This window comes from Schistocerca piceifrons, chromosome 3 (genome assembly GCF_021461385.2).
Source record: "Schistocerca piceifrons isolate TAMUIC-IGC-003096 chromosome 3, iqSchPice1.1, whole genome shotgun sequence".
Classification (NCBI taxonomy): Eukaryota; Metazoa; Arthropoda; class Insecta; order Orthoptera; family Acrididae; genus Schistocerca; species Schistocerca piceifrons.
The window spans coordinates 277,804,843-277,832,577 of NC_060140.1; the positions used below are offsets into that span (position 1 = coordinate 277,804,843).

Sequence of the window (27,735 nt, forward strand, 5' to 3'; positions counted from 1 at the left end):
ATATATGAAGAAGTTGGCAAAGCATAGCCTGCGAAGAATATTACACACTTTTTTTCATACCTAAGAATCCTCGTGCCTCTGTTAGACACAGTATGATGTCGGGATAAGACTCCTTTAATGGTACGATGTTTATACACTCCTGGAAATGGAAAAAAGAACACATTGACACCGGTGTGTCAGACCCACCATACTTGCTCCGGACACTGCGAGAGGGCTGTACAAGCAATGATCACACGCACGGCACAGCGGACACACCAGGAACCGCGGTGTTGGCCGTCGAATGGCGCTAGCTGCGCAGCATTTGTGCACCGCCGCCGTCAGTGTCAGCCAGTTTGCCGTGGCATACGGAGCTCCATCGCAGTCTTTAACACTGGCAGCATGCCGCGACAGCGTGGACGTGAACCGTATGTGCAGTTAACGGACTTTGAGCGAGGGCGTATAGTGGGCATGCGGGAGGCCGGGTGGACGTACCGCCGAATTGCTCAACACGTGGGGCGTGAGGTCTCCACAGTACATCGATGTTGTCGCCAGTGGTCGGCGGAAGGTGCACGTGCCCGTCGACCTGGGACCGGACCGCAGCGACGCACGGATGCACGCCAAGACCGTAGGATCCTACGCAGTGCCGTAGGGGACCGCACCGCCACTTCCCAGCAAATTAGGGACACTGTTGCTCCTGGGGTATCGGCGAGGACCATTCGCAACCGTCTCCATGAAGCTGGGCTACGGTCCCGCACACCGTTAGGCCGTCTTCCGCTCACGCCCCAACATCGTGCAGCCCGCCTCCAGTGGTGTCGCGACAGGCGTGAATGGAGGGACGAATGGAGACGTGTCGTCTTCAGCGATGAGAGCCGCTTCTGCCTTGGTGCCAATGATGGTCGTATGCGTGTTTGGCGCCGTGCAGGTGAGCGCCACAATCAGGACTGCATACGACCGAGGCACACAGGGCCAACACCCGGCATCATGGTGTGGGGAGCGATCTCCTACACTGGCCGTACACCACTGGTGATCGTCGAGGGGACACTGAATAGTGCACGGTACATCCAAACCGTCATCGAACCCATCGTTCTACCATTCCTAGACCGGCAAGGGAACTTGCTGTTCCAACAGGACAATGCACGTCCGCATGTATCCCGTGCCACCCAACGTGCTCTAGAAGGTGTAAGTCAACTACCCTGGCCAGCAAGATCTCCGGATCTGTCCCCCATTGAGCATGTTTGGGACTGGATGAAACGTCGTCTCACGCGGTCTGCACGTCCAGCACGAACGCTGGTCCAACTGAGGCGCCGGGTGGAAATGGCATGGCAAGCCGTTCCACAGGACTACATCCAGCATCTCTACGATCGTCTCCATGGGAGAATAGCAGCCTGCATTGCTGCGAAAGGTGGATATACACTGTACTAGTGCCGACATTGTGCATGCTCTGTTGCCTGTGTCTATGTGCCTGTGGTTCTGTCAGTGTGATCATGTGATGTATCTGACCCCAGGAATGTGTCAATAAAGTTTCCCCTTCCTGGGACAGTGAATTCACGGTGTTCTTATTTCAATTTCCAGGAGTGTAGCATTTGTTGTGACTGTTGCCTAGTAAAATATGTTGGTCAGACAGGCAGCAGTTTTGATTTAGTATTAAGAAAACAGTCTTAATCGCGTTTTTTTATTTATTTAGTGCCGCCTGGCTTCAGCCCATCGCAGGGGCCATCTTCAGGGCGAACATACTGTGAAATTGCAACATATATCTTGGACAAAACTAATGGCAACCATCTTATAAGAGTGGATTACGTAAATATAGTGTTTTACCCCACTGGTCAACTGCTGGTGGCGTCTCGTCTACCATGGTGTGGCTGGAGACAGTAAAGAATTTACCCTATGCCTCGGTTTACATAGCAGGCTATGAGCACGTGACCGTAAGCAACGCCTCCAGCAGTGACCAAAGGTAGATGTCTAGAATTAAAAATTGAAGAATAAATACAATTTGTATTAAGTTTACAATTTAAACAAACCATGTTCATTATTAAAAAAACACTATTACAGGGCTATTACAAATGATTGAAGCGATTTCGTAAATTCACTGTAGCTCCATTCATTGACATATGGTCACGACACACTACAGATACGTAGAAAAACTCATAAAGTTTTGTTCGGCTGAAGCCGCACTTCAGGTTTCTGCCGCCAGAGCGCTCGAGAGCGCAGTGAGACAAAATGGCGACAGGAGCCGAGAAAGCGTATGTCGTGCTTGAAATGCACTCACATCAGTCAATCATAACAGTGCAACGACACTTCAGGACGAAGTTCAACAAAGATCCACCAACTGCTAACTCCATTCGGCGATGGTATGCGCAGTTTAAAGCTTCTGGATGCCTCTGTAAGGGGAAATCAACGGGTCGGCCTGCTGTGAGCGAAGAAACGGTTGAACGCGTGCGGGCAAGTTTCACGCGTAGCCCGCGGAAGTCGACGAATAAAGCAAGCAGGGAGCTAAACGTACCACAGCCGACGGTTTGGAAAATCTTACGGAAAAGGCTAAAGCAGAAGCCTTACCGTTTACAATTGCTACAAGCCCTGACACCCGATGACAAAGTCAAACGCTTTGAATTTTCGGCGCGGTTGCAACAGCTCATGGAAGAGGATGCGTTCAGTGCGAAACTTGTTTTCAGTGATGAAGCAACATTTTTTCTTAATGGTGAAGTGAACAGACACAATGTGCGAATCTGGGTGGTAGAGAATCCTCACGCATTCATGCAGCAATTTCGCAATTCACCAAAAGTTAACGTGTTTTGTGCAATCTCACAGTTTAAAATTTACGGCCCCTTTTTCTTCTGCGAGAAAGTCGTTACAGGACACGTGTATCTGGACATGCTGGAAAATTGGCTCATGCCCCAACTGGAGACCGACAGCGCCGACTTCATCTTTCAACAGGATGGTGCTCCACCGCACTTCCATCATGATGTTCGGCATTTCTTAAACAGGAGATGGATCGGTCGCGGTGGAGATAATGATCAGCAATTCATGTCATGGCCTCCACGCTCTCCCGACTTAACGCCATGCGATTTCTTTCTGTGGGGTTATGTGAAAGATTCAGTGTTTAAACCTCCTCTACCAATAAACGTGCCAGAACTGCGAGCTCGCATCAACGATGCTTTCGAACTCATTGCGCCGAGTGTGGGAGGAACTTGATTATCGGCTTGATGTCTGCCGAATCACTAAAGGGACACATATCGAACATTTATGAATGCCTAAAAAAACTTTTTGAGTTTTTGTATGTGTGTGCAAAGCATTGTGAAAATATCTCAAATAATGAAGTTATTGTAGAGCTGTGAAATCGCTTCAATCATTTCTAATAACCCTGTATATAACTAAACATAAAAAAGTATCCAGAATGATATTTTCACTCTGCAGCGGAGTGTGTGCTGATATGAAACTTACTGACAGATTAAAACTGTGTGCCGGACTGAGACTCGAACTCGGGGCCTTTGCCTTTCGCGGGCAAGTGCTCTACCAACAGAGCTACCCAAGCAAATCTCATTTTGGAAACATCCACTAGGCTGTGGCTAAGTCTCCACAATATCCTTTCTTCCAGGAGTGCTAGTTCTGCTAGGTTCGCAGAAGAGCTTCTGTGAAGTTTGGGAGGTAGGAGACGAGGTACTGGCAGAACTGAAGTTGTGAGGACGGCTCGTAAGACATGCTTGGGTAGCTCTGTTGGTAGAGCACTTGCCCGCGAAAGGCAAATGTCCCGAGTTCGAGTCTCGGTCCGGCACACAGTTTTACTCTGTCAGTAAGTTTCATAAAAAAATATGTGAAAAAACTTTTCAACGTCAAACTTATAAAAGAACGTTAGTAAATTACCTTATCTTCATTAAGCACAAAGTAAATAGAATACAGACATGAATTGTTTCCTTCCCCCATAGTATATTACGAATGAAGATAAGGTAACTTACTAACGTTCTTTTATAAGTTTGACGTTGAAAACTTTTTCACATACTTTTTATGTTTATTTATATAACAGTGTTTTTCAAAATGAACGTAGTTTTTAATTTTTAAGACTAGACGTCTACCGTTGGTCACTGCTGGAGGCGTTGCTTACGCTCACGTGGTTATGGCTTGCTATATAAACCCAGGCATAAGGTAAATTCTTTACAGTCTCCTGCCACACCTTGGTAGACGTGACGCCACCAGCATTCGACCAGTGGGTAAAACATTATATTTACGTAATCCACTCTTATAAGATGCTTGTCATTAGTTTTGTCTAAGAAATGTATTGTAATTTCACAGTATGTTCGCCCTGAAGATGGCCCCTGCGATGGGCTGAAACCGGTCGGCACTAAATAAATAAAAAAAAACGCGATTAAGACTGTTTTCTTAATACTAAGTTAATTTTATATCAATCGCTGTTACTCCACAACCGTGTTGTCCAAACATAGAAGTTTTGATGTTGCGTTTAAAGTATATTCTGATAAGACAAACTCAAACCAGCACTCAGTGCACACCTATGTGGTGAGTGACACTCCATTATCAACGTTTCCAAAAATCTAGAAATTTTAGATGAAGGATCTGAGGACAATTTGCTTCATATTTAGAAGAGGTAGAAATAATGAGATGCCTTACAACTATTCCCGAGGTTCCTCATAATGAGCTAGTGGAATTATATCACCATTCCCATTTACCAAATTTTGACTGGTTGCACAAAACATAGACTAGTGATTGTGGTGGTGGGGTTGGGGGTGGGGGTGGGGGGACATAATGAGGTTATCCTTTTGCTGTCCCTTGTATATATATAGTGTGTGTGTGTGTGTGTGTGCGTGCGTGTGTGTGTGTGTGTGTGTGTGTGTGTGTGTGTGTGTGTGTGTATGTGTGCGTCTGTGTACATGAGGAATCGTTACATTTTAATTCTTGTTGAATTTTTATTGTTTAAACATTTTAAACAGTTAAATTGTTAATGGTGTACAGCAACCAACCACAAACTTGTTTTAGGTTTCTTGATTCAAAAAGTTCCGCTACATGCTTCGAATTCATACAGATCATCATCAGACGGATTTCACGCTTTCGTTAAAACATATGATGGGTTAGCTTGCTGATAAGTCGCAGTGAAATGTCCGTCTGGTAAATTTGTTTTTAGTTTTCCTGCAGTGGGTCATATTCGTAAAGTTTGTTGTATTTTTTCAATCAGAATGTGTGTGGCTGGTTGCTGTACGAGGTGCATTCAAGTTCTAAGGCCTCCGATTTTTTTTCTCCGGACTGGAAAGAGATAGAAACATGTGCATTGTTTTAAAATGAGGCTGCGTTCATTGTCAATATGTCCCAGAGATGGCAGCACTGTACGGCAGATGGAATTTTACCGCCAGCGGCGAGAATGAGAACTGTTTTAAATACTTAAAATGGCGACGTTTGCCTTACTTGAACAGCGTGCAATCATTCGTTTTCTGAATTTGCGTGGTGTGAAACCAATTGAAATCCATCGACAGTTGAAGGAGACATGTGGTGATTGAGTTACGGATGTGTCGAAAGTGCGTTCGTGGGTGCGACAGTTTAATGAAGGCAGAACATCGTGTGACAACAAACCGAAACAACCTTGGGCTCGCACAAGCCGGTCTGACGACGTGATCGAGAAAGTGGAGAGAATTGATATGGGGGATCGCCGAATGACTGTTGAACAGATCGCCTCCAGAGTTGGCATTTCTGTGGGTTCTGTGCACACAATCCTGCATGACGACCTGAAAATGCGAAAAGTGTCATCCAGGTGGGTGCCACAAATGCTGACAGGCGACCACATGGCTGCCCGTGTGGCATGTTGCCAAGCAATTTTGACGCGCAACGACAGCGTGAATGGGACTTTCTTTTCGTCGGTTGTGACAATGGATGAGACGTGGATGCCATTTTTCAATCCAGAAACAAAGCGCCAGTCAGCTCAATGGAAGCACACAGATTCACCGCCACCAAAAAAATTTCGGGTAACCGCCAGTGCTGAAAAAATGATGGTGTCCATGTTCTGGGACAGCGAGAGCGTAATCCTTACCCATTGCGTTCCAAAGGGCACTACGGTAACAGGTGCATCCTACGAAAATGTTTTGAAGAACAAATTCCTTCCTGCACTGCAACAAAAACGTCCGGGAAGGGCTGAGCATGTGCTGTTTCGCCAAGACAACGCACCCGCACATCGAGCTAACGTTACGCAACAGTTTCTTCGTGATAACAACTTTGAAGTGATTCCTCATGCTCCCTACTCACCTGACCTGGCTCCTAGTGACTTTTGGCTTTTTCCAACAATGAAAGACACTCTCCGTGGACGCACATTCACCAGCCGTGCTGCTATTGCCTCAGCGATTTTCCAGTGGTCAAAACAGACTCCTAAAAAAGCCTTCGCCGCTGCCATGGAATCATGGCGTCAGCGTTGAGAAAAATTTGTACGTCTGCAGGGCGATTAGGTGGAGAAGTAACGCCAGTTTCATCGATTACGGGTGAGTAGTTAACTATAAAAAAAATAGGAGGCTTTAGAACTTGAATGCACCTCGTATAACATCAACAATTTATTTCACATAATATGCGGTTTTCAACCATGTCTTTATTTGAGAAAACAGCATTATTTGAAACACTCTCGTCGCATAAATATTTTAGTACGGGCGTGAAAGTTGTGGTTCTCGTACGCCCAAATCAATATATCATCATCGACTAGGGATCATGAGACTAAAATAAGCATTTTTTCCCTTTTTTTGGGTCACTGACAGTCTGACTAGTTTGATGCAGCCTGCGATGACTTCACGTCCAGTTCCAATTTCTTCATGTGAGAGTAGCACTAACACTCAACGTCCACAGTTATTTGTTGACTATATTGCAATCTTGTCTCCCCCAACTATTTTCCCCTGCTACAGCTCTCTCTAAAACTACGGAAGTTACTCCCTAACGTCTTAACAAACGTTCTATGATCCTGTCAGTTCTTCTGGTCAGTGTTTTCCACATATTTGTTTCTGCCGATTTTGCAGAGGACATCCTAATTTCTTACCTTATCAGTGCATCCAATTTTCTATATCCTTTTGTAGCATTTCGTAAAGTTCGTTGTAGTTTTTCAATCAGAATGTATGTGGTTGGTTGCTGTATAACATCAACAATTTATTTCACATAATACACGGTTTTCAACCACGTCTTTATCTGACAAAATAGCATTATTTTAATTGCCTTGTTTTTCGCTTTTCCCGGAGTTCTTGATTGACTAATAGGGATGGAGGTTATTGCTGAAACAACTAGTTTTCGGTTACATCGTTTTTTTTTTTCAACGGCAATTTAAGCTGACTGTTAAAACCGCTCAAAATAATCAGTTTCTGAAATCACCGATTTTCGGGTTTTTATTCCTATTACTTCCTTTAATAAACGCAGAAATCGAACAAAGATTGAAAATTTTGACTCCCTCACTTTCAAGATACATAGAATGAAAATATTAAATAGGCAAATGAAAGAAACTTAGTCCCTCCACCATCCGCTGGTTTTCTCGAAAAATGATAAGTGGTTTAACGCTACAAAAAAATCATAAGTATTTTCCTACTGATTCTAACTTTTCGAAACTCTGTTCAGAAATCACGTTTTAATCGCCTATCATATCATTATTTAGGCTTTACGAATAGTCAGTGCTAAAGGGTGAAAACTGAGGTTCAAGAACTCTATTTTTCGTGTTAATTTGTCCTCTATGAAGGGCTACAAGTAGGTAAAGGCATATTATATAGACACAGGCAGCAGATCAGATACTTTCTATCTTTATCGTAAAGTAAGAATGAATTGTTAAATTTTAAGTTTTCTCCTCATACGATGTTGCAAGTTTGTTGAGGCTCCTCCGGTTTTTAAGCTTTTAAAGCATTGCTTTGATATTTATGGGAAAAGCGATCAGTGCTGTCTCAATAAAAATGCCGATATAAATGCACAACAAACACATTCCATAATAATTGGTAAGGCGTTGCTATGACAATAATGTACCTGTTATTTTTTTTTTTTTTTTTTTTTTTTTTTTTTTTTGCCCTATGGGACTTAACAGCTGTGGTCATCAGTCCCGTAGAACTTAGAACTACTTAAACCTAACTAACCTAAGGACATCACACACATCCATGCCCGAGGCAGGATTCGAACCTGCGACCGTAGCAGTCGCACGGTTCCGGACTGCGCGCCTAGAACCGCGAGACCACCGCGGCCGGCAATGTACCTGTTACCATGTAACAAGGCCTATTAGATGATATGTGTGCATGGTCTTCACTGTTACTGCACTTTGTAAAATATTTCCAGAATAGGAGTGGTGCCATTCTGTAATACGACGACGACAATGAGACGGGGCAGGTCTTACACATTGCATGTGCACATACATCAGTTAATGGCTATAGTACACCGTAACAGGTACACTATTGTCACAGCAATGCTGTACCATTTCTTATGTCACGTGTTTGTTGCTCATTTCTACCGGCATTGTTATTAAAACAGCACTGATCGCTTTTCCCATTTCTATTGTAACGCAATATTTCAAAGCAATGCAAATTTGACATATAAAAATACACTTTCTTTAATAAAGGTTTATTTGAAAATGAAAAATTTTAGCACTGCTCCTATGGCTAGTTGATTTTTCGGTTTTTTATCCGGTTATTAGTAAAAAATAAAAACCACCTGTTATAACCGAAGCCAAACATAGGCCTATTCCAAAAAATCACGGTTTTTCAGAACCAATACACCAGTATCGATTTTGACCGGCCGAGTTTTCCCATTCCCGTTCACTACTATAAAATGCTGTTCCATGCTGCGCTGTGATTCAGTGTCCATGTTAAAGTGTAGGTCCCTGGATAATTGGTTGGTTAAGTCAGTTCGAAGATATGAGGCAGGCAAGGGCATACCACTAGGACCATTCCTAGTAAAGCACCGTGGTGTTCAAAGTAACCTTAGCATTGATAACAGCTTTACTGCTAACCATGACAATGTTGTACCAGACACACATAACGTAAACAGGCACGTCTCCCTCGTTCTGTATGCAAATGTTACATGCTTGAGAACTGCTAATATTTCTATGAAACGTCCTTTGTTCACACAATGGCTTGCAAAGTATATCTGCTATGTAGATGTAGATGCTGTAAAATTTATGTGGTGTCTTGGCGCCCTTGTTTTCAGCTCTGTCGTTGTTACTGTGTAATAAGTAGTGGTGTGTGGTGTGTGCAGAAGCTGGCGGTTGCCGGACCGCCGGGCCCAGCGGGAGAGAAGGGAGAGGTGGGACTTCCCGGACTGCCTGGAGCGGCGGGCGAGCAGGGGCCAGCGGGCGAGGCTGGACCTCCAGGCCTGGACGGCGCGCCTGGACTCCCCGGAGCACAGGTAACTGCCGCACTGTAATGCCGCCCATTCGCAGCTCGACTGGTTCGCCGACCCATCTGACTGTGTGTGGGCAACACAGTGACTGCATGGCAGACCCTGCCTGCCTGCACTGACATGGTATGTGCTGGCAGGTAACAGTCAGGACTGCCAGCTAGAGGTCTGCCGGCAATCCGACACAACCGTAAAGTCGCCCTCACACAAGTGAACGGATTGAGGCTAAGCCATGTGGCAGGAGTGGATGGCCGACTGGTTGGCCTGTGTATGGATGCCTTAAGCCAGGGCTTCCCAACCTTTTCAGCTGGTGGACCCCTTCTTCAGTCGAAAATCCATGGCGAGCCCCTAGTCTGTTCCCGATGACCCCCCCATCCCCCACTCCCCGAAGTATCAATAGTCTTTGGTTTAGAGATGAATGAAAACAACTTGAAGTTCAAAAATAGACTTATGAAGTAGGTAGTGCACTGACAAAGCAAGTTTAACATTTAATGATGCCTGGGGCCGCATACGTGCCAGCGAGTGCTGTGATTGGTCGACAAAGCTCGCTCCGCGCATGCGTAAAAGGTTTCAACGCATCTACCGCCGTGAGCTGGCGCACAAACGACCTCCGTATTGTTGCGAAACATTCGATCAGAGAAGCCGCATTCTCCGGCACTAAACTGTGTATGCGTTCTCACTTAGGAACCGCAAAGACTGCCTGGGAATGCGACCTGAAGTAGAAGTACACATTTTTGTCACACGAAAAAAAGTGTTGAATTTGATTTTCACATTTTTATTCAATAATTTTACTCATTATTTTTCACGATTTCATGAAGGGTGGCCACGGACCCCTAAGGGGTCCGCGGACCACACGTTGGGAAGCCCTGCCTTAAGCCATCCAGCTGCCTGCAATGCCTCCAAATGAACTTGTGTACTCACTCCACCACCATCACTGGTACAGGTACCAGGTAGCCGCCAGACTGCAGGCTGTAGTCTACAGGCGAGGAGGAATGGAAATGAGCCTCATATCTCCCAAAAATTTTACTAGAAGTATTTTTATTTTTACATGCATAAATTTCCAAAATTTTCAGCTATTGAAGAAAATGGTACCAAAAGAATGAAGGCTCTCCAAAGCAGTAACAAATTTTATATAGGATGAGTCACTAATTATTGCCACCAAGAATAACTCCGAAAGTATGATAGGAGCTGAAAAGTTTGTGAGACCGAAGTTGCATGGACAATGGGGGCCATAATATGACATTGGTTTTTTGTTGCTAGGTGAGGTCGCTAGGTGAGATATGAAGTTCAACTTTGTTTTTGAAATGGGATGCTATAGTTGGTGCTTATTTTCTGATAGCTGCTGTCGAGAGGAATCCAATCATGTGTAACAGTAAGGTCTTTGAAGGTCTAAAAGGTGGCATGAACGTCCATTTACAGAAGGTTTTCGGAGTGATGACCATTGGTATCTGTGCAGTGCTGCAATCTTCTTATCATGGATTGAGTGGTATTCCCTATCACATTGGCACTTTCCGGAGCGCATGCTCTGACAATTCTCCCTCGCATATCTTCAGGTGTAGTTGGAACGTCTTTATAAACAATGTCTTTTACGAATCCCTACAAGAAAAAAATCCAGAGCCGTCAAGTCTGGCGAACGAGCCGGCCACAATGCATCTCCTCCGCGTCCAATTCAACGATTTGGGAATTGTCTCTGCAACTCATTTCTGCCATCAGCGAAAAATGTGCCGGACACCCATCGTGTTGATACCACATTCTGTTCCTTATTCCTAAAGGTATTTCTTCCAATAGCAGACCTAATGTTTCTTGCAGGAATGTGGTGTACTTACTACCATTAAGATATCCTTCGATGAAATAGGGGCCTATAATTCTGTCCTCCAGAATCCCATACCATAGGCTACATTCACCGACCTCGGTTTTTTGTGTGCAACTTGCCGCAGCCGACATGAATTTTGAGTTGCCCAATAACACATGTTATGCAAATTAAAATTCCCATAGTTTGTGAATGTTGCGTTATCAGTAAATAAAATCAAATTAATAATTGTGTCATCCCTCTGAATCTGAAGTGGAGCCCATCGGCAGAATTCAATGCGACACATACGATACGTACCAGTTAATTCTTGATGGAGACTGATATAGTAAGGGTGATATTTACGGCGATGCAAATGGTTCAAATGGCTCTGAGCACTATGGGACCCAACTGCTGAGGTCATTAGTCCCCTAGAACTTAGAACTAGGTAAACCTAACTAACCTAAAGACATCACAAACACCCATGCCCGAGGCAGGATTCGAACCTGCGACCGTAGCGGTCCTGCGGTTCCAGACTGCAACGCCTTTAACCGCACGGCCACTTCGGCCGGCATGACGATGCAGAATACGAACAACACTACTCTGTCTCGTGCCAGATTCCCTTGCTATTTGACGCGAATTAACACAAGAATCTCGAACCACAGTGGCAAGAGTACCAATTTCCGTTTCCTCGTTAGTAACTTTCCTTTGCCGGATATGTTTCCGATGCGTTGAAGATCCAGTTGTTCTCAATTTATCATATACATATTTAAATGTACGACGTGAGGGTGAGTACGTGGAGAATACCTTTCAGTGTATAAGTCTCTAGCTCCCACTGAATTTCGTTGGTATTCTCCGTAAATGAGAAGCATATCAACTTGTTCTTCGAAGGAATGCATCATTCACATTCGCCTAATTTCGACGATACAAGTGTTACCGTTCCTATTAGTGTTGTATTGCGAAACCGTCGAACGGTGTTTACATGTCAATGGCACATTAGGTGCATACGCCGTATTTGGCGAATATTTACTATTTACATGATATACGAGAGAGAATTGTCAGAGCATGTGCTTCGATAAGTGTCGAAGTGATAAGGAATACCATTCACTCCATGATAAGAAGTTTGCAGCACTGCATTGATACCAGTGTTTATCACTTCGAACACCTGTAAATGGTCGTTCATGCCACCTTCTCGACCTTCGTTGACCTTCAAAGACCTTACTGTTACACATCATTGGATTCGTCTCGATAGCCGCTATCAGAAAATAAGTACTAAACTACAGCATCACATTGAAAAAAACGAAGTTGACCTTCATATCTCTGACGCGACCTCACCTAGCAACAAAAAACGAACGTCATATTATGATCCCCGTTGTGCCATGCAACATCTGTCCCACCAACTTTCCAGCTACTAGCATACTTTCGAAATTATTCTAGATGGCAAAAGTTAGTGACTCACACTGTATAATTATACGCTATGTTTCGTACAGGATATCAGTCGCTTTTTTGAAGGCGAATTCATGTGGATGGGCTTGCAACTCGACAAATTATAGAAAAGACTCCAGCCAGGTAGGGGGTATCCATTTATAGTGTTACAAATATTTAGATTTATCATTACGCTGGACATGTGATACTGAAACTGATGTGACGATGATTGAGGTGGCAAATGAAGGCAATCACAAATCTACAAAAGGTAAACACTAATAAGTTCATTTACAATATGTTCACATAATGACTGAGTTACACATGACGTTGAAATGCTGTGAGGTCCTTTTGTGGTGCTGACTCATATACGAAGAGAGTAATGTTCTCGATAGAAACGAATAGTCTAGAATGCTGATGCCGCTAGATGTCACTGATAACTAACAACACTTAGTAGCGTCATGATGCGTTGATGTAATTTTCCGACTGCAGTCTTCCATATTAGGGTTGATAAGTTTGTAGATTCACTGAGCCTGGGTCGAAGCTCTGAATTACGGCTGCTTAAAAAGATGCGTTAGCCAATCAGAGTCACAGGCAGTAAGGTCATGGGTAATTGGCGTCCTCTGGTGGCATCTATGTGTTCCCCCCTCCCCTGACAGAAACAGCAAGCGATGGAGAGGAAGGCGGAGGTTTAAAAGTTCCGTATCCTGAGTAGCTGTGATACTGCAAATGCAATGTTATATCTTTCAAAATTCGACAGCAAAACTTCAAGGATGGATTCCTCATGTACGAAGAATAAAAAACGTCCAGTACACGTGGCCTCTGAAATGCATACCTTAAGAGATATGAGCACCTCTTTATCTTCGACACGGTAAATTATATCTCTTCTACTGCAAGCTCTTTGCTTTCCATATTTTGAGAGGAGATAGAATGGACCAAAACAAGAAAAATGTCAAGTAAACATGGATTCTAAATTGCATACCTTAAGAGCTATGACGACTTGTTCAACAAAAGAGATGTCGTTCATACTAGCGAAGATCAAGAAGTGATCATAACTGTTCAGGAGTGCGCTTTAGATCCCAAGTTCAAAAGAAGTTTTTTCTTGTTTCGGTCAATAATACTTCATCTCAAAACGTGGAAAGCAAAGAGCTTGCAATAGAAGAGATGTGTTTTACAGTATTGAAGATGAAGAGGTGCTCGTAGCTCCTGAGGTATGCATTTCAGAGCCCATATTTACTAGACTTTTTTTCTTCTTGTTATATGCTGAGCTGGAGCTGAGTTTTGAAATATCCTGTATATTTAAACTATCAGTTTGAGTGACGGAGAAAGCAGAGGAACAGCGTGGAGTACATTTGGTGTTACATGGCCTTCAATGGGTTGTCAGTGTGATTTTGCACAAAGGCGGACTCCTGTAAACGTAAAGTACCTATGTGAATAGCTGTAACTGGCTGGAAGAAGTAAATGGATGAGGTGGCGTAAAAGTGACTCACACAGTCACATAGGACTCAGAAAGCTACGTAGGAGAGGCAACAGCCCGGTTCGGCTAGTAACTTCAGTGCGCAACCCGGCAGGCTGGGAATGCCACTGGCTGGCGAGGAAGTTCCCACATGGCACGACCAGGCAGGACTTCTGGGTTATCGTCAGCTGCGTACTGTACGGGCCAGGCTGCGAGATGCATGCTGAAACCTGCACCTTGCATGAGTGTGTTTGCAGCTACTCCAACACCTAGCATTCAGTTTAAGTCCTGAGTCGGTGGCAAGGAACGTGCCTTTGTCCCTTCCAGGCGGTGGATACCGTTCTGCATTTTTCGTTTGTAAGATGACTTGGCATAGATTTGGACATCTGATACAGAGACAAGTGCCTTCATCCCCAGTTCTCCTACTCACAAAAATTCTCCCCGTTTGCAATTCGCCCAAGCCACAATGGCAGTGGCGACTCTTATCTCTGTAAAAAAAAAAAAAAAAAAAAAAAAAAAAAAAAAAAAAAAAAAAAAAATCTTAGGTTTCGACGTGGTTACTATTGTCTACTGCCTTGAGACCACCCATAAAGTGCACATTCTGCTGAGATGACGCAGCAACAATACTGAGTCCTCATCTCAGACACTGAACTATAAACAGTTTAAGCATTTGATACGCAGTTCGCTCTGAACTCTTTTATGCTCCAGTCCCAAGCGCGATCACATACATACGTGTTGCTGCTGACAGCTAGCTAAACCACGTTTCTTCATCTGCGGCGTTGTTTTTGCAGGGACCTCCTGGGCCTCAGGGTCCTGCAGGACCGAAAGGCGACCAGGGAGCGCCGGGCTTGGACGGCACCCCGGGGATACCAGGAGCTGACGGCAAGGACGGCGCCAAAGGAGACAGGGGTGAGTCTACAGCAGGGAGCACATCTTCTATTTGTGTAGAGATTCCAGAATAAAAAAGTTTCGTGCAACAATAAATTCCCTGTCGACAGATGTAGAAATTTGTTATGTTTTGTCATCTTAGTGTGGAGTCACCGCCAGACACCACACTTGCTAGGTGGTAGCCTTTAAATCGGCCGCGGTCCATTAGTATACGCCGGACCCGCGTGTCGCCACTGTCAGTGATTGCAAACCGAGCGCCACCACACGGCAGGTCTAGTGAGACGTCCTAGCACTCGCCCCAGTTGTACAGCCGACGTTGCTAGGAATGGTTCACTGACCAATACGCTCTCATTTGCCGAGACGATAGTTAGCTTAGCCTTCAGCTACGTCATTTGCTACGACCTAGAAAGGCGCCATTACCAGTTTATATTCGGTGTAATAATGTCTAAACAAAAGCGATGTTCTCCAATTGTGGATTAAAGTTAAGAATTCCAAACGCGTGCCTTTCGGCTACCTCCGAGTGGCTTGGCTATCTTGCCACGCCACTACACTTAGGACATTTTACTAGTAATGCTGTTTTTGTTTTCGTTGTTTTCGTCGTTGTTGTTGTTGTTATTGAAGATGACGATGATGATGGAGGCGCTTAAACTTCTACAAACGAAGGTCAACGTAAATTAATTACATAACGACTAAACGTCAATGAAAAAGACAAATAATAAAATGATAATGACTATGATGATTAATGTACTCATAATGTCATTCACCCTAATAATAATGTAGACGTCAAATCTGAGGAGAAGAACTACTATGGCGTGTCACTCATCTCGACAACACACAAGTTCCTCTCTAAAGCCCTTCAGACCTTGGAAGGTAAACAACTTGGCTTACAACAGGGAGAATATCGAGATAAAGTCGCTCTTGTGCCTTGAAAGTCATCAACCTTGCATCTGTTCTTTTACATCTGCAATCTACAAACGAGAAGTTCATTGAGATCTTTGTTGATTTCAATAAAGTCCACGACTCAGATGACAGAAACATATTACTCCAATTCATGAGAGGAATTGAATCAGATAACAGAAAAGAAGGGACTAACCAACAAATTCTGAATTCTAGAGGAGATATATTAGATTCCAAAAACATAACGATAGATTTTTGGAAAGGAAGTGGTGTTTCACCTTTATCTTCAACAGCAAAATCGTCCAGGAGTTGCACATAAACTACGTCATGAAGGGCTCAAGAACGGCGTAACAAGGCTACATGAGAACAGACCAGACATCGACTGCTTAACTTCCGTAGATGCGATCTTTTCTGATTTTCTAGGCACGGCCACAGAACAAATCAAACAACTCACAACCTTTGAGTCCAACAGAGAAATGCGTCTATATCATTCATCAACCAAACGCTAAATGTAGATCAGTGAAAAATCAAGTGGGCAGGAAAGTTCAAGGGCCTAGGAGAGTGGACAACACTGATATCGCTGAAAAAGAAATTTTCAGATCAAGGATCAACAAGATGGACGTGGATTCCATCCGACTAGAATTGCTTACGGCCAAACGCTCCACGTCGTTTAACGCAAAGCCCAGACATGATTTTGCAGTCTTTTGTCCAGAGACACTGTGTGCAGTAGAATATCTCGCTCCGAACAGGAAAGGTCTGAACAAGAAGTAAGAAGCCAACGGGAAACAGACCTTAAACACGAACTCAGTCCCAGTAAAACAGAGAAGAGAGTGTAGAAGACGGCAAAACGAAAAATTGTTCTTGCATGTGACAACACGATGAGAAAAAGGATTGTTTACTACTACAAGTTGTGACTATTAGGAGACCGTAAGTAGAGTTAGTACTGTGTCAGGAGGCACTGTGGCGAACTAAATAAAAAAATTAAATTTATTGGTGTTTTGAAAAGAGGAAAAATTATGGATATGGAACTGTAAATTTAGAATGTTTGAAAGGCTTTTTTTTTTCACGGACTGTATTGACCGGCTTGAATGCGGACAAATTCAGTGCTGCGTGAAATTTTACCTGTAATATAATTTACCATTCCGATTAATTACATTTTGAATTCTACGTCATTGTTGATTTGATCAGAGTTCTCACCTTAGACGTAGAATTAGTCCTTCTGCCACAATATTAATTCATTAGTCACCATCAGTGTTCTTCTCTTTGTTGACCGTGTGTATCTTCCTGAGTCGGCATCGGTTCACTTCACGAAGACGATGGAAACCAAGGAATACAATGCTACGTCACTTTAAATAATTCTCGTAAAACTTAGATACTTCTCACTATTTTTTATTCACAACACAATAAGACTTGCTGTGCTCGTCGCACAAACCATAATTACTAACTATATGGCTGCCTTTCCGCACACTCCAAAAATTACGTCCATTCTCCACAAGGCAACAATCGAAAGTGTCCCTTGGAGTATGAAACAAAAGAGAATCCAATGTGAAAATTACAAAGATTATAATCTACATGCCTCTCAATTTAATCTTTGGCGCAGCCTTTAAGGTATTGTATGTCTCTGCGTCGGAATGCGTCATTACAGCAGTCTCCCAGTTCGCGCCTTGCCAGTTTTCATAGGAAGGATGGTAGTGACCTGTGGTCGCTGGTAGGCGCAGTGAAAGAAGATTCGGAATTAGTTATTTATTTCCATAAAAATACAGGTAGCGTTTTGACTCGTGCTTGGCATCGTCTGTCAATACGTGATGAGGAAACGCCTCGTAAGCGGCCTCCAGCCGCTCAAGGCGGCTGACACCGCACACTTCGACCCACACTGCTGCACAAGAGGTTCGCCGCTTGCGGTGGCCCCGGCACAGGCTGTACCGCCAGGCTGCGGCAGTGACTGACGGCGGCGCGTGTATTGAACTTCCACACTCTGACTTGGGAGGTGCTCTGTCTCCTCCCGCTCACCACCCTTCTTCGTCATCCGTCGTACCGCGACGACGGTTGTCGAGTAGCTGTGAAATTCAACGATATGGGCCTGCCGTCCAAGTGGGTCCTACTCAGTCCGCCGGAATCTCAGAAACGCTGGTGTCCTGATCCTGGTGGGAAGGGAAGACCTCCAGGTCCTCCCATCTGCGACAGTGGCAGACTGTGGTGTTAAACTCTGCAAATGGTGATTATGTCGAGGTAGCCATCTCTACTAGTAGTGGCTGATGTTGCGTGTACTGCGCAGGAAATCTACAACAGACTTTGAAAGGTGTCTACTGGAGCGCACTTGTGAGTGGCGCCCGAGTGTGATAAGAGTATTAAAGTAAATTAAAATGAAACTAGCATGCTATAAACGATGTATGTCTCTGATAGGCTTTAAAAAGCGAATCGCTGACTGCACGACGCAGAGTCAAAGATACTGCTTCTGGTCTGAGATTGTAGTGTTGGAGCAAGAGAGTGCGCTGGGCGCATGTTGTAGGTCGTTGCCTGTGAGCGAAAGACGATGGAGTAGGCAGTTTTTGCGGTGTGCTGTTTGAAGCCACCATGTGTTAGATTGAGGTAGGTATGTCAATATTGTTGAACATGGAAGCAGAAGACTACCTGCAAGCAAGGTTAAGATGTTAAACAATTCTGATTTTTGTTTTACCAGCGCGTTAGAGTTGATGAGTTGGCTGATAATTTGTAATTGTACAAATGTGGGTGAAATCTTATGGGACTTAACTGCTAAGGTCATCAGTCCCTAAGCTTACACACTACTTAACTTAAATTATCCTAAGGACAAACACATACACCCATGCCCAAGGGAGGACTCGAACCTCCGGCGGGACCAGCCGCACAGTCCGTGACTGCAGCGCCTTAGACCGCACGGCTAATCCCGCACGGCAATTTGTAATTGTTGAGTAACCCCAGAACGTACGTAAGCTGATTTGATAAAAAGGCTAGTTAGATATTTCGCTTTTGTAATTTTTGGTTCAAATGGTTCAAATGGCTCTGAGCACTATGGGACTTAACATCTTAGGTCATCAGTCCCCTAGAACTTAGAACTACTTAAACCTAACTAACCTAAGGACATCACACACATCCATGCCCGAGGCAGGATTCGAACCTGCGACCGTAGCAGTCGCGCGGCTCCGGACTGAGCGCCTAGAACCGCGAGACCACCGTGGCCGGCCTTGTAATTTTTCTATGATTTGTTAACAGAACTATATATAATTTGATGATTTGCATTTATGCCGGTTTAGTGAGGTTAGATAATACTTGCTGTGTAAATCTCATTGTTTGTGGATTAGTTAGTAAATACGATATATTATTCCAACCAATATAACTTAATTTGTCAAATGTTTTTGAAAAGCAAAGCTTAACTTGCAATATAATTTTGCTAAAAAAGCTCAGTGTTAGTAATTCACTACAATCAGTACGGCCTCCGTGTCCAGGTCATATTTTTTCAAAAAAATTGGAATTTTCATAAATGTTTTCATTTATCAAGCAAAACAATTTCATGTGCATTTCAAAGTATTACAGCTAGCATTTCACATCGCTGAGCCAGTAGCTAGTATATTTATATTGTTTTCATGACAGACCAGAATATATCGTGTTACACCGTTGCAGCCTTAGGGTTAAGACATTTTAATTTATTTGTTATGTGCACAGGGACCAAAGTTGTCATTTTGAACAGGGCCAGTGGATTCAGTGCCTAATGGGCTGAATGTATTTTGCAGTGACTGTATTTCTTTATTGGCATTTGGAGTTGCTTTGCCCAATCAGTTCGTATAAAGTTTTTGCCAACAATAACACAGAGTAAGCACACCACTTACATCTACATCTACATCTATACTCCGCGAGCCACCTTACGGTGTGTGGCGGAGGGTACTTATTGTACCACTATCTGATCCCCCCTTCCCTGTTCCATTCACGAATTGTGCGTGGGAAGAACGACTGCTTGTAAGTCTCCGTATTTGCTCTAATTTCTCGGATCTTTTCGTTGTGATCATTACGCGAGATATATGTGGGCGGTAGTAATATGTTGCCCATCTCTTCCCGGAATGTGCTCTCTCGTAATTTCGATAATAAACCTCTCCGTATTGCGTAACGCCTTTCTTGGAGTGTCCGCCACTGGAGCTTGTTCAGCATCTCCGTAACGCTCTCGCGCTGACTAAATGTCCCCATGACGAATCGCGCTGCTTTTCGCTGGATCATGTCTATCTCTTCTATTAATCCAACCTGATAAGGGTCCCATACTGATGAGCAATACTCAAGAATCGGACGAACAAGCGTTTTGTAAGCTACTTCTTTCGTCGATGAGTCACATTTTCTTAGAATTCTTCCTATGAATCTCAACCTGGCGCCTGCTTTTCCCACTATTTGTTTTATGTGATCATTCCACTTCAGATCGCTCCGGATAGTAACTCCTAAGTATTTTACGGTCGTTACCGCTTCCAATGATTTACCACCTATGGCATAATCGTACTGGAATGGATTTCTGCCCCTATGTATGCGCATTGTATTACATTTATCTACGTTCAGGGAAAGCTGCCAGCTGTCGCACCATGCATTAATCCTCTGCAGGTCCTCCTGGAGTACGTACGAGTCTTCTGATGTTGCTACTTTCTTGTAGACAACCGTGTCATCTGCAAATAGCCTCACGGAGCTACCGATGTTGTCAACTAAGTCATTTATGTATATTGTAAACAATAAAGGTCCTATTACGCTTCCCTGCGGTACTCCCGAAATTACCTCTACATCTACAGATTTTGAACCGTTAAGAATGACATGTTGTGTTCTTTCTTCTAGGAAATCCTGAATCCAATCACAAACCTGGTCCGATATTCCGTAAGCTCGTATTTTTTTCACTAAACGTAAGTGCGGAACCGTATCAAATGCCTTCCTGAAGTCCAGGAATACGGCATCAATCTGCTCGCCAGTGTCTACGGCACTGTGAATTTCTTGGGCAAATAGGGCGAGCTGAGTTTCACATGATCTCTGTTTGTGGAATCCATGTTGGTTATGATGAAGGAGATTTGTATTATCTAAGAACGTCATAATACGAGAACACAAAACATGTTCCATTATTCTACAACAGATTGACGTAAGCGAAATAGGCCTATAATTATTCGCATCTGATTTATGACCCTTCTTGAAAATGGGAACGACCTGCGCTTTCTTCCAGTCGCTAGGTACTTTACGTTCTTCCAGCGATCTACGATAAATTGCTGATAGAAAGGGGGCAAGTTCTTTAGCATAATCACTGTAGAATCTTAAGGGTATCTCGTCTGGTCCGGATGCTTTTCCGCTACTAAGTGATAGCAGTTGTTTTTCAATTCCGATATCGTTTATTTCAATATTACAACACGCTACATAATTAATCGAGTTGTGTATCCGTTCCACAATTCAGACTTTCGTTCAACGTAATCGTAAAGTTTATTTCTTTAAAAGAACGTTACAACTTGTGCAAGAAGTCACTTCCCTGCAATCAGGGAATCGAGTGCGAACGTCATGTACGCCATCGATCGCTCTGACCGACTGCCGTATGAGCTAAACTCCTATGGTATTTATGGAACGAAATAGTGGCTAATGTTTACGCAACTTCATTCGTCATGACCGCATAGGGCTTGCCATTACGAAGGTACCAGAGGTTTTCCTTCTGCTGTGTTTGGTTAACGAATTTGTTATAGCATAGATCTGGTTCGTAAAAGCTCTTGGTACCGTTTGTTGCATTCGCCTTAGTCTTTCTTTCGTCATGTAAGGAGGGTAACGTGACCCTGTTTCGCTGCTCTGAGCCAGTACTTTACGCTCAAGTCTGCTACCTGGCTCGCCAGAAACACCGAGTTGTGTTTCGACCTGACCCAATCTCGGTGGCGAAATGTTTTCATTGCGGCCACCTTATGTCGACATTGCAATAATGTAGTGACATAGCTTCGCTCTGGGATGAATGGGCCCAAATAGACTGACTAGGCGGATTTGTGTATATTTTCTAGACGGAAAAACAAGGGTGCCAGGTTCGTTAAGGTTGAGCGGAATCTTCAAGAAGCGATGGTACACATGAAGACATCTAGGTCTATGATCTTCGGTAGCAGAAACTTGAAACACATCATCCTTTCCAGTAAAAGGTAAAGATAAAAACTGACAAGGCGTAATAAAGAAAAAAAGCGGGCTCACAAAAAACGAATGTGAGAGTAAGACACAGTGTTGTTGTTGTTGTGGTCTTCAGTCCTGACACGTCTGATGCAGCTCTCCATGCTACTCTATCCTGTGCAAGCTTCTTCATCTCCCATTACCTACTGTAGCCTACATCCTTCTGAATCTGCTTAGTGTATCCATCTCTTGGTCTCCCTCTACGATTTTTACCCTCCACGCTGCCCTCCAATACTAAATTGGTGATCCCTCGATGTCTCAGAACATGTCCTACCAACCGATCCCTTCTTCTAGTCAAGCTGTGCCACAAGCTCCTCTTCTCCACAGTGTAAGTGCAGGAAAAGGCACGGTTGAAGTAACGTGGTCCTTGGCTGGCCGAAACAAAAAAAGTAGAAAACTGCAAAAGAGAGGAAAACTGAAAAAAATACACATAAATGTGTGTGATATCTTATGGGACTTAACTGCTAAGGACTCGAACCTCCGGCAGTGGAAGCCGTACGAACCGTGGCAAGGCGCTCAAGACCGTGTGGCTACCCCGCACAGCACTGTCAGTGGGTTGACATAGGAACTGGTAGGTTTAGACTGCTACGAAAACCCATGTTCAGCTAAGTTCGCTGAAGAGTTTACTCCGAAACACTTAAGTCGGCACCTGCATTGTACTCTGCTGTCAGATCTGTTGTACATCGCTGCTATTGTTTCTTTATAACAGCAAGTCCCCGACGTCCATGTTCTGTGATGTGGTGTGTATGTTCAGCACCTCGTCGCCTGCTAGTGGTTTCAGAGTTCTTCGGACTTTTTCCATAAATGCTCACGACAGTAGCGTGCGAACAACCGACCAGCATCACCGTTTCCTAGAGACTCGTTCCCAGGCGCCGAGCCATAACAGTCTATGCTTAGTCAGAGTCGCTTACGTCAGTGGATTGTTGCCCATATCACCGCTAAAATGATACCATATTCGACTTTTTTCTGCTTATATAGTTTCCTTACCGCGTCACGTACGGGTCACACGACCAGGTAACATGTACGTCTGCCCTTATACTCGTCATGGGATCTATGGGACCAAATCACTCGTCACAGCTTACCCAAAAATGAGGCGTACTGTCATGCCGTAGATGGTAGTGTACATGAAGTGCGTAGAACATCGCACATGAACACCTATTATGTGAGAGAGGCAGTATAGACTGCTTGATTTATGTAGTTACACCGGTGGATGTAAAACGTACTACATCTGGGAATTCTATACTTCAGTAATATAATACGTTTAAATGCTTCGGTTGTTATTGCCCATAAAAATTGTTAACCTTATAAGTTCCCGCCTCCTTGGAGATTATAAGGGTTAATTAACGATTATTATGTTACAATCCTCTTGTTGTAGTTGGCCGTGTATATCAAGACTTCGTTATTGTTAAATGCAATGGTGTGGTACTAACTGATGGAGACGCATTAAGAACTGGTAAAATTTAATTTATTTCCTTTATCACACTGCACAAACATAAACACACTATTATTCAAACTGTGTGCCACTACTATTAAACACAGAGATAAATCCTTCGCTACGCAACCGCCTTTGGCTCACACAGCCTACACCTTCCACAGCCTCTCAACAACTGCCTCTGCTTTCGACTCTCTGCGCCACTGGGCATTGTCGCCCTCCAAAGAACAACCACTTACAGATACTACACACCAGTACCCTCACAACCTGAAATGTACTCTTCGGGCGGAACAGGATGGGGAAGTAGGGAGTAGTGTTTCGTTCTGCCCAGTCATTCTTCGATGCAAGTTGATTTCAAATCGTTTACGAATAACTAGCGCACCAAAAAAAATGGTTCAAATGGCTCTGAGCACTATGGGACTCAACTGCTGAGGTCATTAGTCCCCTAGAACTTAGAACTAGTTAAACCTAACTAACCTAAGGACATCACACACATCCATGCCCGAGGCAGGATTCGAACCTGCGACCGTAGCGGTCTCGCGGTTCCAGACTGCAGCGCCAGAACCGCGCGGCCACTTCGGCCGGCTAACTAACGCAACACATTTTTTTTCTGAGAGAAGGATAGTTTTATTCAGGATTCCAACACATCACATTATTCCCCATTCTTTTGGCTACAAAATCCTATTTTTAAACGCAATCTCCTTTCAAAGCGACAGCGTTATCCTACCTTACTGGGAAGGTCCGTATGCCCGCATGTACACTCTACTGGTCCGTGTCGGAGCCATCCTCCCCATCATTCACGTACTGATTGCTGCGGAGTACAGCCTTCGTCGGCCAAACATCTGGAAGTCTGAAAGTGAGAGATGCGAGCTGTAGGGTAGATGAGGATAAACAGTTCAATTAAGTTTGATGACGATGTTCAACAACAAAAAGTCACGATCAGCCTCGTAACGCGCAAGGTGTTCCTTTATTGCTCTTTATGGACTTCTGTTACGCGGCGAGGAACCTAGCGTGCACACGCATTTGAGTAGCCCAACTGGACGAGTGTGTCAACACTACCAACAGAAACGTACAGGTAAACATCGAGCCTTTTGACTGTGATCCGCCAATTACCTCGAATGAGTGTGTCGCACGTTCCAACATTCCAGTCCGCAGCTCGTGGCCTAGTGGGTAGCTGGGTGGTAACGTACTCGTCTCCCATGCAAGTGGGCCCGGGTTCGATTCCCGGCCGGGTTGGAGGTTTTCTCCGTTCGTGGACTGGGTGTTCTGTTGTCCTCATCATCATTCCATCCTCATCACCGGCGCACAATTGACCCAGTGTGGCGCCAAATGAAAGACTTGCTCTTGACAGCCGAACTTCCCCAGATGGTTCTTCCTGGCCAATGTTGCCACACCCTCATTTCCATAGCCGGGACGGTAGCTCATCGTGCTCGGAGAGAGCTGGCTGGTCTCTGTAATAAAAAACCTGAGTGGAAGGATCACCAACGAACTTCAACGGATGTCATGTCACATCCTCTACGACCAAATACAACTAACAATAACGTACAAAATGAAAAAAGGGGCTAACGTTGCTACCTCTGGATCACGGGGTTCCGGATTCGAGTCCCGGCCGGATTGCGGATTTTCTCTGCCCCAGTTACTGGGCGTTTGTGTTGTCCTCACCATTTCATCATCATCATCATCATTCGCGACAGCGGCTAGATTGAACTGTGTAAAAATTGGACTCTGTAAAAATTGGGACTTTGTACGGTCGCTGAAGACCGCGCCCCAACCAAACATCTTCATCATCATCCAACATTCCAGGAGTCTCAACTGTGTGCGGCCGGCCGATATGCAGGACCTCTGGCAGGTTTGCGCGATGTTATTGCAATGGTGACAGACGCCTCACCCAACGACCCCTCGGGCTTTCGTTCACTGCTAGGTCTCCTTAGACATTCTGCAAATGCCTATGAATATGTGTGATGCTCTGGTTTTCCTCCAAAAGAAACTCAATGACAGCTCTCTGCTTCGAACGCCCCATCGTTACAGACGCCACTTCACCGGTTGCGTATCGCGCGGTCACCTATCGGAACTTCATGAAACTACAGGGACTGAAGCGGTAATATTCGGCGATGTCCCACATTTCCGCATTTTTTCAACCGAAACTGGCCGAGAACAAAATTGTTGCATTACTTATTGAACGCCCCTGGTATTTCTTTTTTTCCCCTATTTTTTCCAAATGGTGTTAACTTACATTAGAAAGAATGATAGACAGCACTGGGACGTTAATTCGATGGAAATGGTAGTTTAAGCAGTTGTATGTGCTGAAATGGGAGATTTTGAGGCATCTAAGGAGTTTGATGTATCCAAATCAACGTTGGAAAGATATGTTCGTCAAGTTAAGAATAATACCAACTATGAAGTTAGCAAATCAGATGGAAAATTTAAAAATGTGTTCACTACAGAACAAGAATACGAGCTGTTAGCATAGTGTAGTCAATGGAAAACAGACTCTTTAGGCCAACGATGAAACAGCTCATTGTCTGATCATTAGCCTGTCCATTTGCAGAAAGAATTGGCTTACCACACAGATTTGACAAAGAAACATGGCTAGCTGGGCAGGACTGGATTTTAGGAGTTATTACTATGCATCCTGTATTGTCTATTCGCAAGCCAGAAAATACATCTGCTGCATAAGTGATGGAATTCAATGAAGTAACAGTGACAGTAACTTGGTATTAAGCATTAAAAATAATTATACATTTTTAAAATGACATTACAATATTTTCTTAGTGTTTACGAATTTTTAAGATTCAATTTTCCTTACTTTAAGATGATATTCCTAATAATTTTAACGTTTATGCAATAATTTCACTACAAAGTTGCCTTACCCCTTTCTGCCACGTGGGTGAGTCAGAAAGGGAAATATGAAAGCATTTCTTTGAAAAAAATATTAAAAATAATATTCAGTTTTCACTGATTTCCGAATAAGTGACGTTAAGTTATGCTACAAGGTGATATTTTTATTTCTTTAAGAAGTTACTTGTTGTGTTCCTTTATTTGACAATAATTGTTAGACATTAAGTATCATGTTCCTCCCCGATTTTCCCTACTTTTTAAATAAAAGTTCGGTCATTTGTCTTTGGCCGCTTTCAAGGCCAGTACCACAATGTTGGGCATGATTATTCTTCTACAAACGAAATCATCGTCTAAATATATTACACATAGTTACATAATGCAGGTGTCACAGCTTAAAAAAGAGAACATATTCACGAAGTGTCTGCCAAAATAAAACATACATTGAATAAATGTGCCATAAAATGATCAGCAAAAACAGTTGTTAGATGTGCAAGCACTTTCCATTGAAGACCCACCTGCGTGATTTGCGTTTTGACAATGTTCTACATCTACATCTACATCTATACTCCGCGAGCCACCTTACGGTGTGTGGCGGAGGGTACTTATTGTACCACTATCTGATCCCCCCTTCCCTGTTCCATTCACGAATTGTGCGTGGGAAGAACGACTGCTTGTAAGTCTCCGTATTTGCTCTAATTTCTCGGATCTTTTCGTTGTGATCATTACGCGAGATATATGTGGGCGGTAGTAATATGTTGCCCATCTCTTCCCGGAATGTGCTCTCTCGTAATTTCGATAATAAACCTCTCCGTATTGCGTAACGCCTTTCTTGAAGTGTCCGCCACTGGAGCTTGTTCAGCATCTCCGTAACGCTCTCGCGCTGACTAAATGTCCCCATGACGAATCGCGCTGCTTTTCGCTGGATCATGTCTATCTCTTCTATTAATCCAACCTGGTAAGGGTCCCATACTGATGAGCAATACTCAAGAATCGGACGAACAAGCATTTTGTAAGCTACTTCTTTCGTCGATGAGTCACATTTTCTTAGAATTCTTCCTATGAATCTCAACCTGGCGCCTGCTTTTCCCACTATTTGTTTTATGTGATCATTCCACTTCAGATCGCTCCGGATAGTAACTCCTAAGTATTTTACGGTCGTTACCGCTTCCAATGATTTACCACCTATGGCATAATCGTACTGGAATGGATTTCTGCCCCTATGTATGCGCATTATATTACATTTATCTACGTTTAGGGAAAGCTGCCAGCTGTCGCACCATGCATTAATCCTTTGCAGGTCCTCCTGGAGTACGTACGAGTCTTCTGATGTTGCTACTTTCTTGTAGACAACCGTGTCATCTGCAAATAGCTTCACGGAGCTACCGATGTTGTCAACTAAGTCATTTATGTATATTGTAAACAATAAAGGTCCTATCACGCTTCCCTGCGGTACTCCCGAAATTACCTCTACATCTGCAGATTTTGAACCGTTAAGAATGACATGTTGTGTTCTTTCTTCTAGGAAATCCTGAATCCAATCACAAA

The 27,735-nt window shown here is 43.8% G+C and overlaps 1 protein-coding gene across 3 annotated transcripts in view; it reads left to right on the forward strand.

Annotated features, from left to right (window-relative positions):
• LOC124788124 (collagen alpha-1(XVIII) chain-like) overlaps positions 1-27,735 on the forward strand; it is a 674,174-nt gene that overhangs the window by 558,749 nt on the left and 87,690 nt on the right. For all 3 annotated transcript variants that reach the window (XM_047255257.1, XM_047255259.1, XM_047255258.1), the window contains 2 exons: positions 9,169-9,318; positions 14,765-14,882. In XM_047255257.1, coding sequence (XP_047111213.1) covers positions 9,169-9,318; positions 14,765-14,882 — 268 coding nt within the window. The remainder of the gene's footprint in view (positions 1-9,168; positions 9,319-14,764; positions 14,883-27,735) is intronic.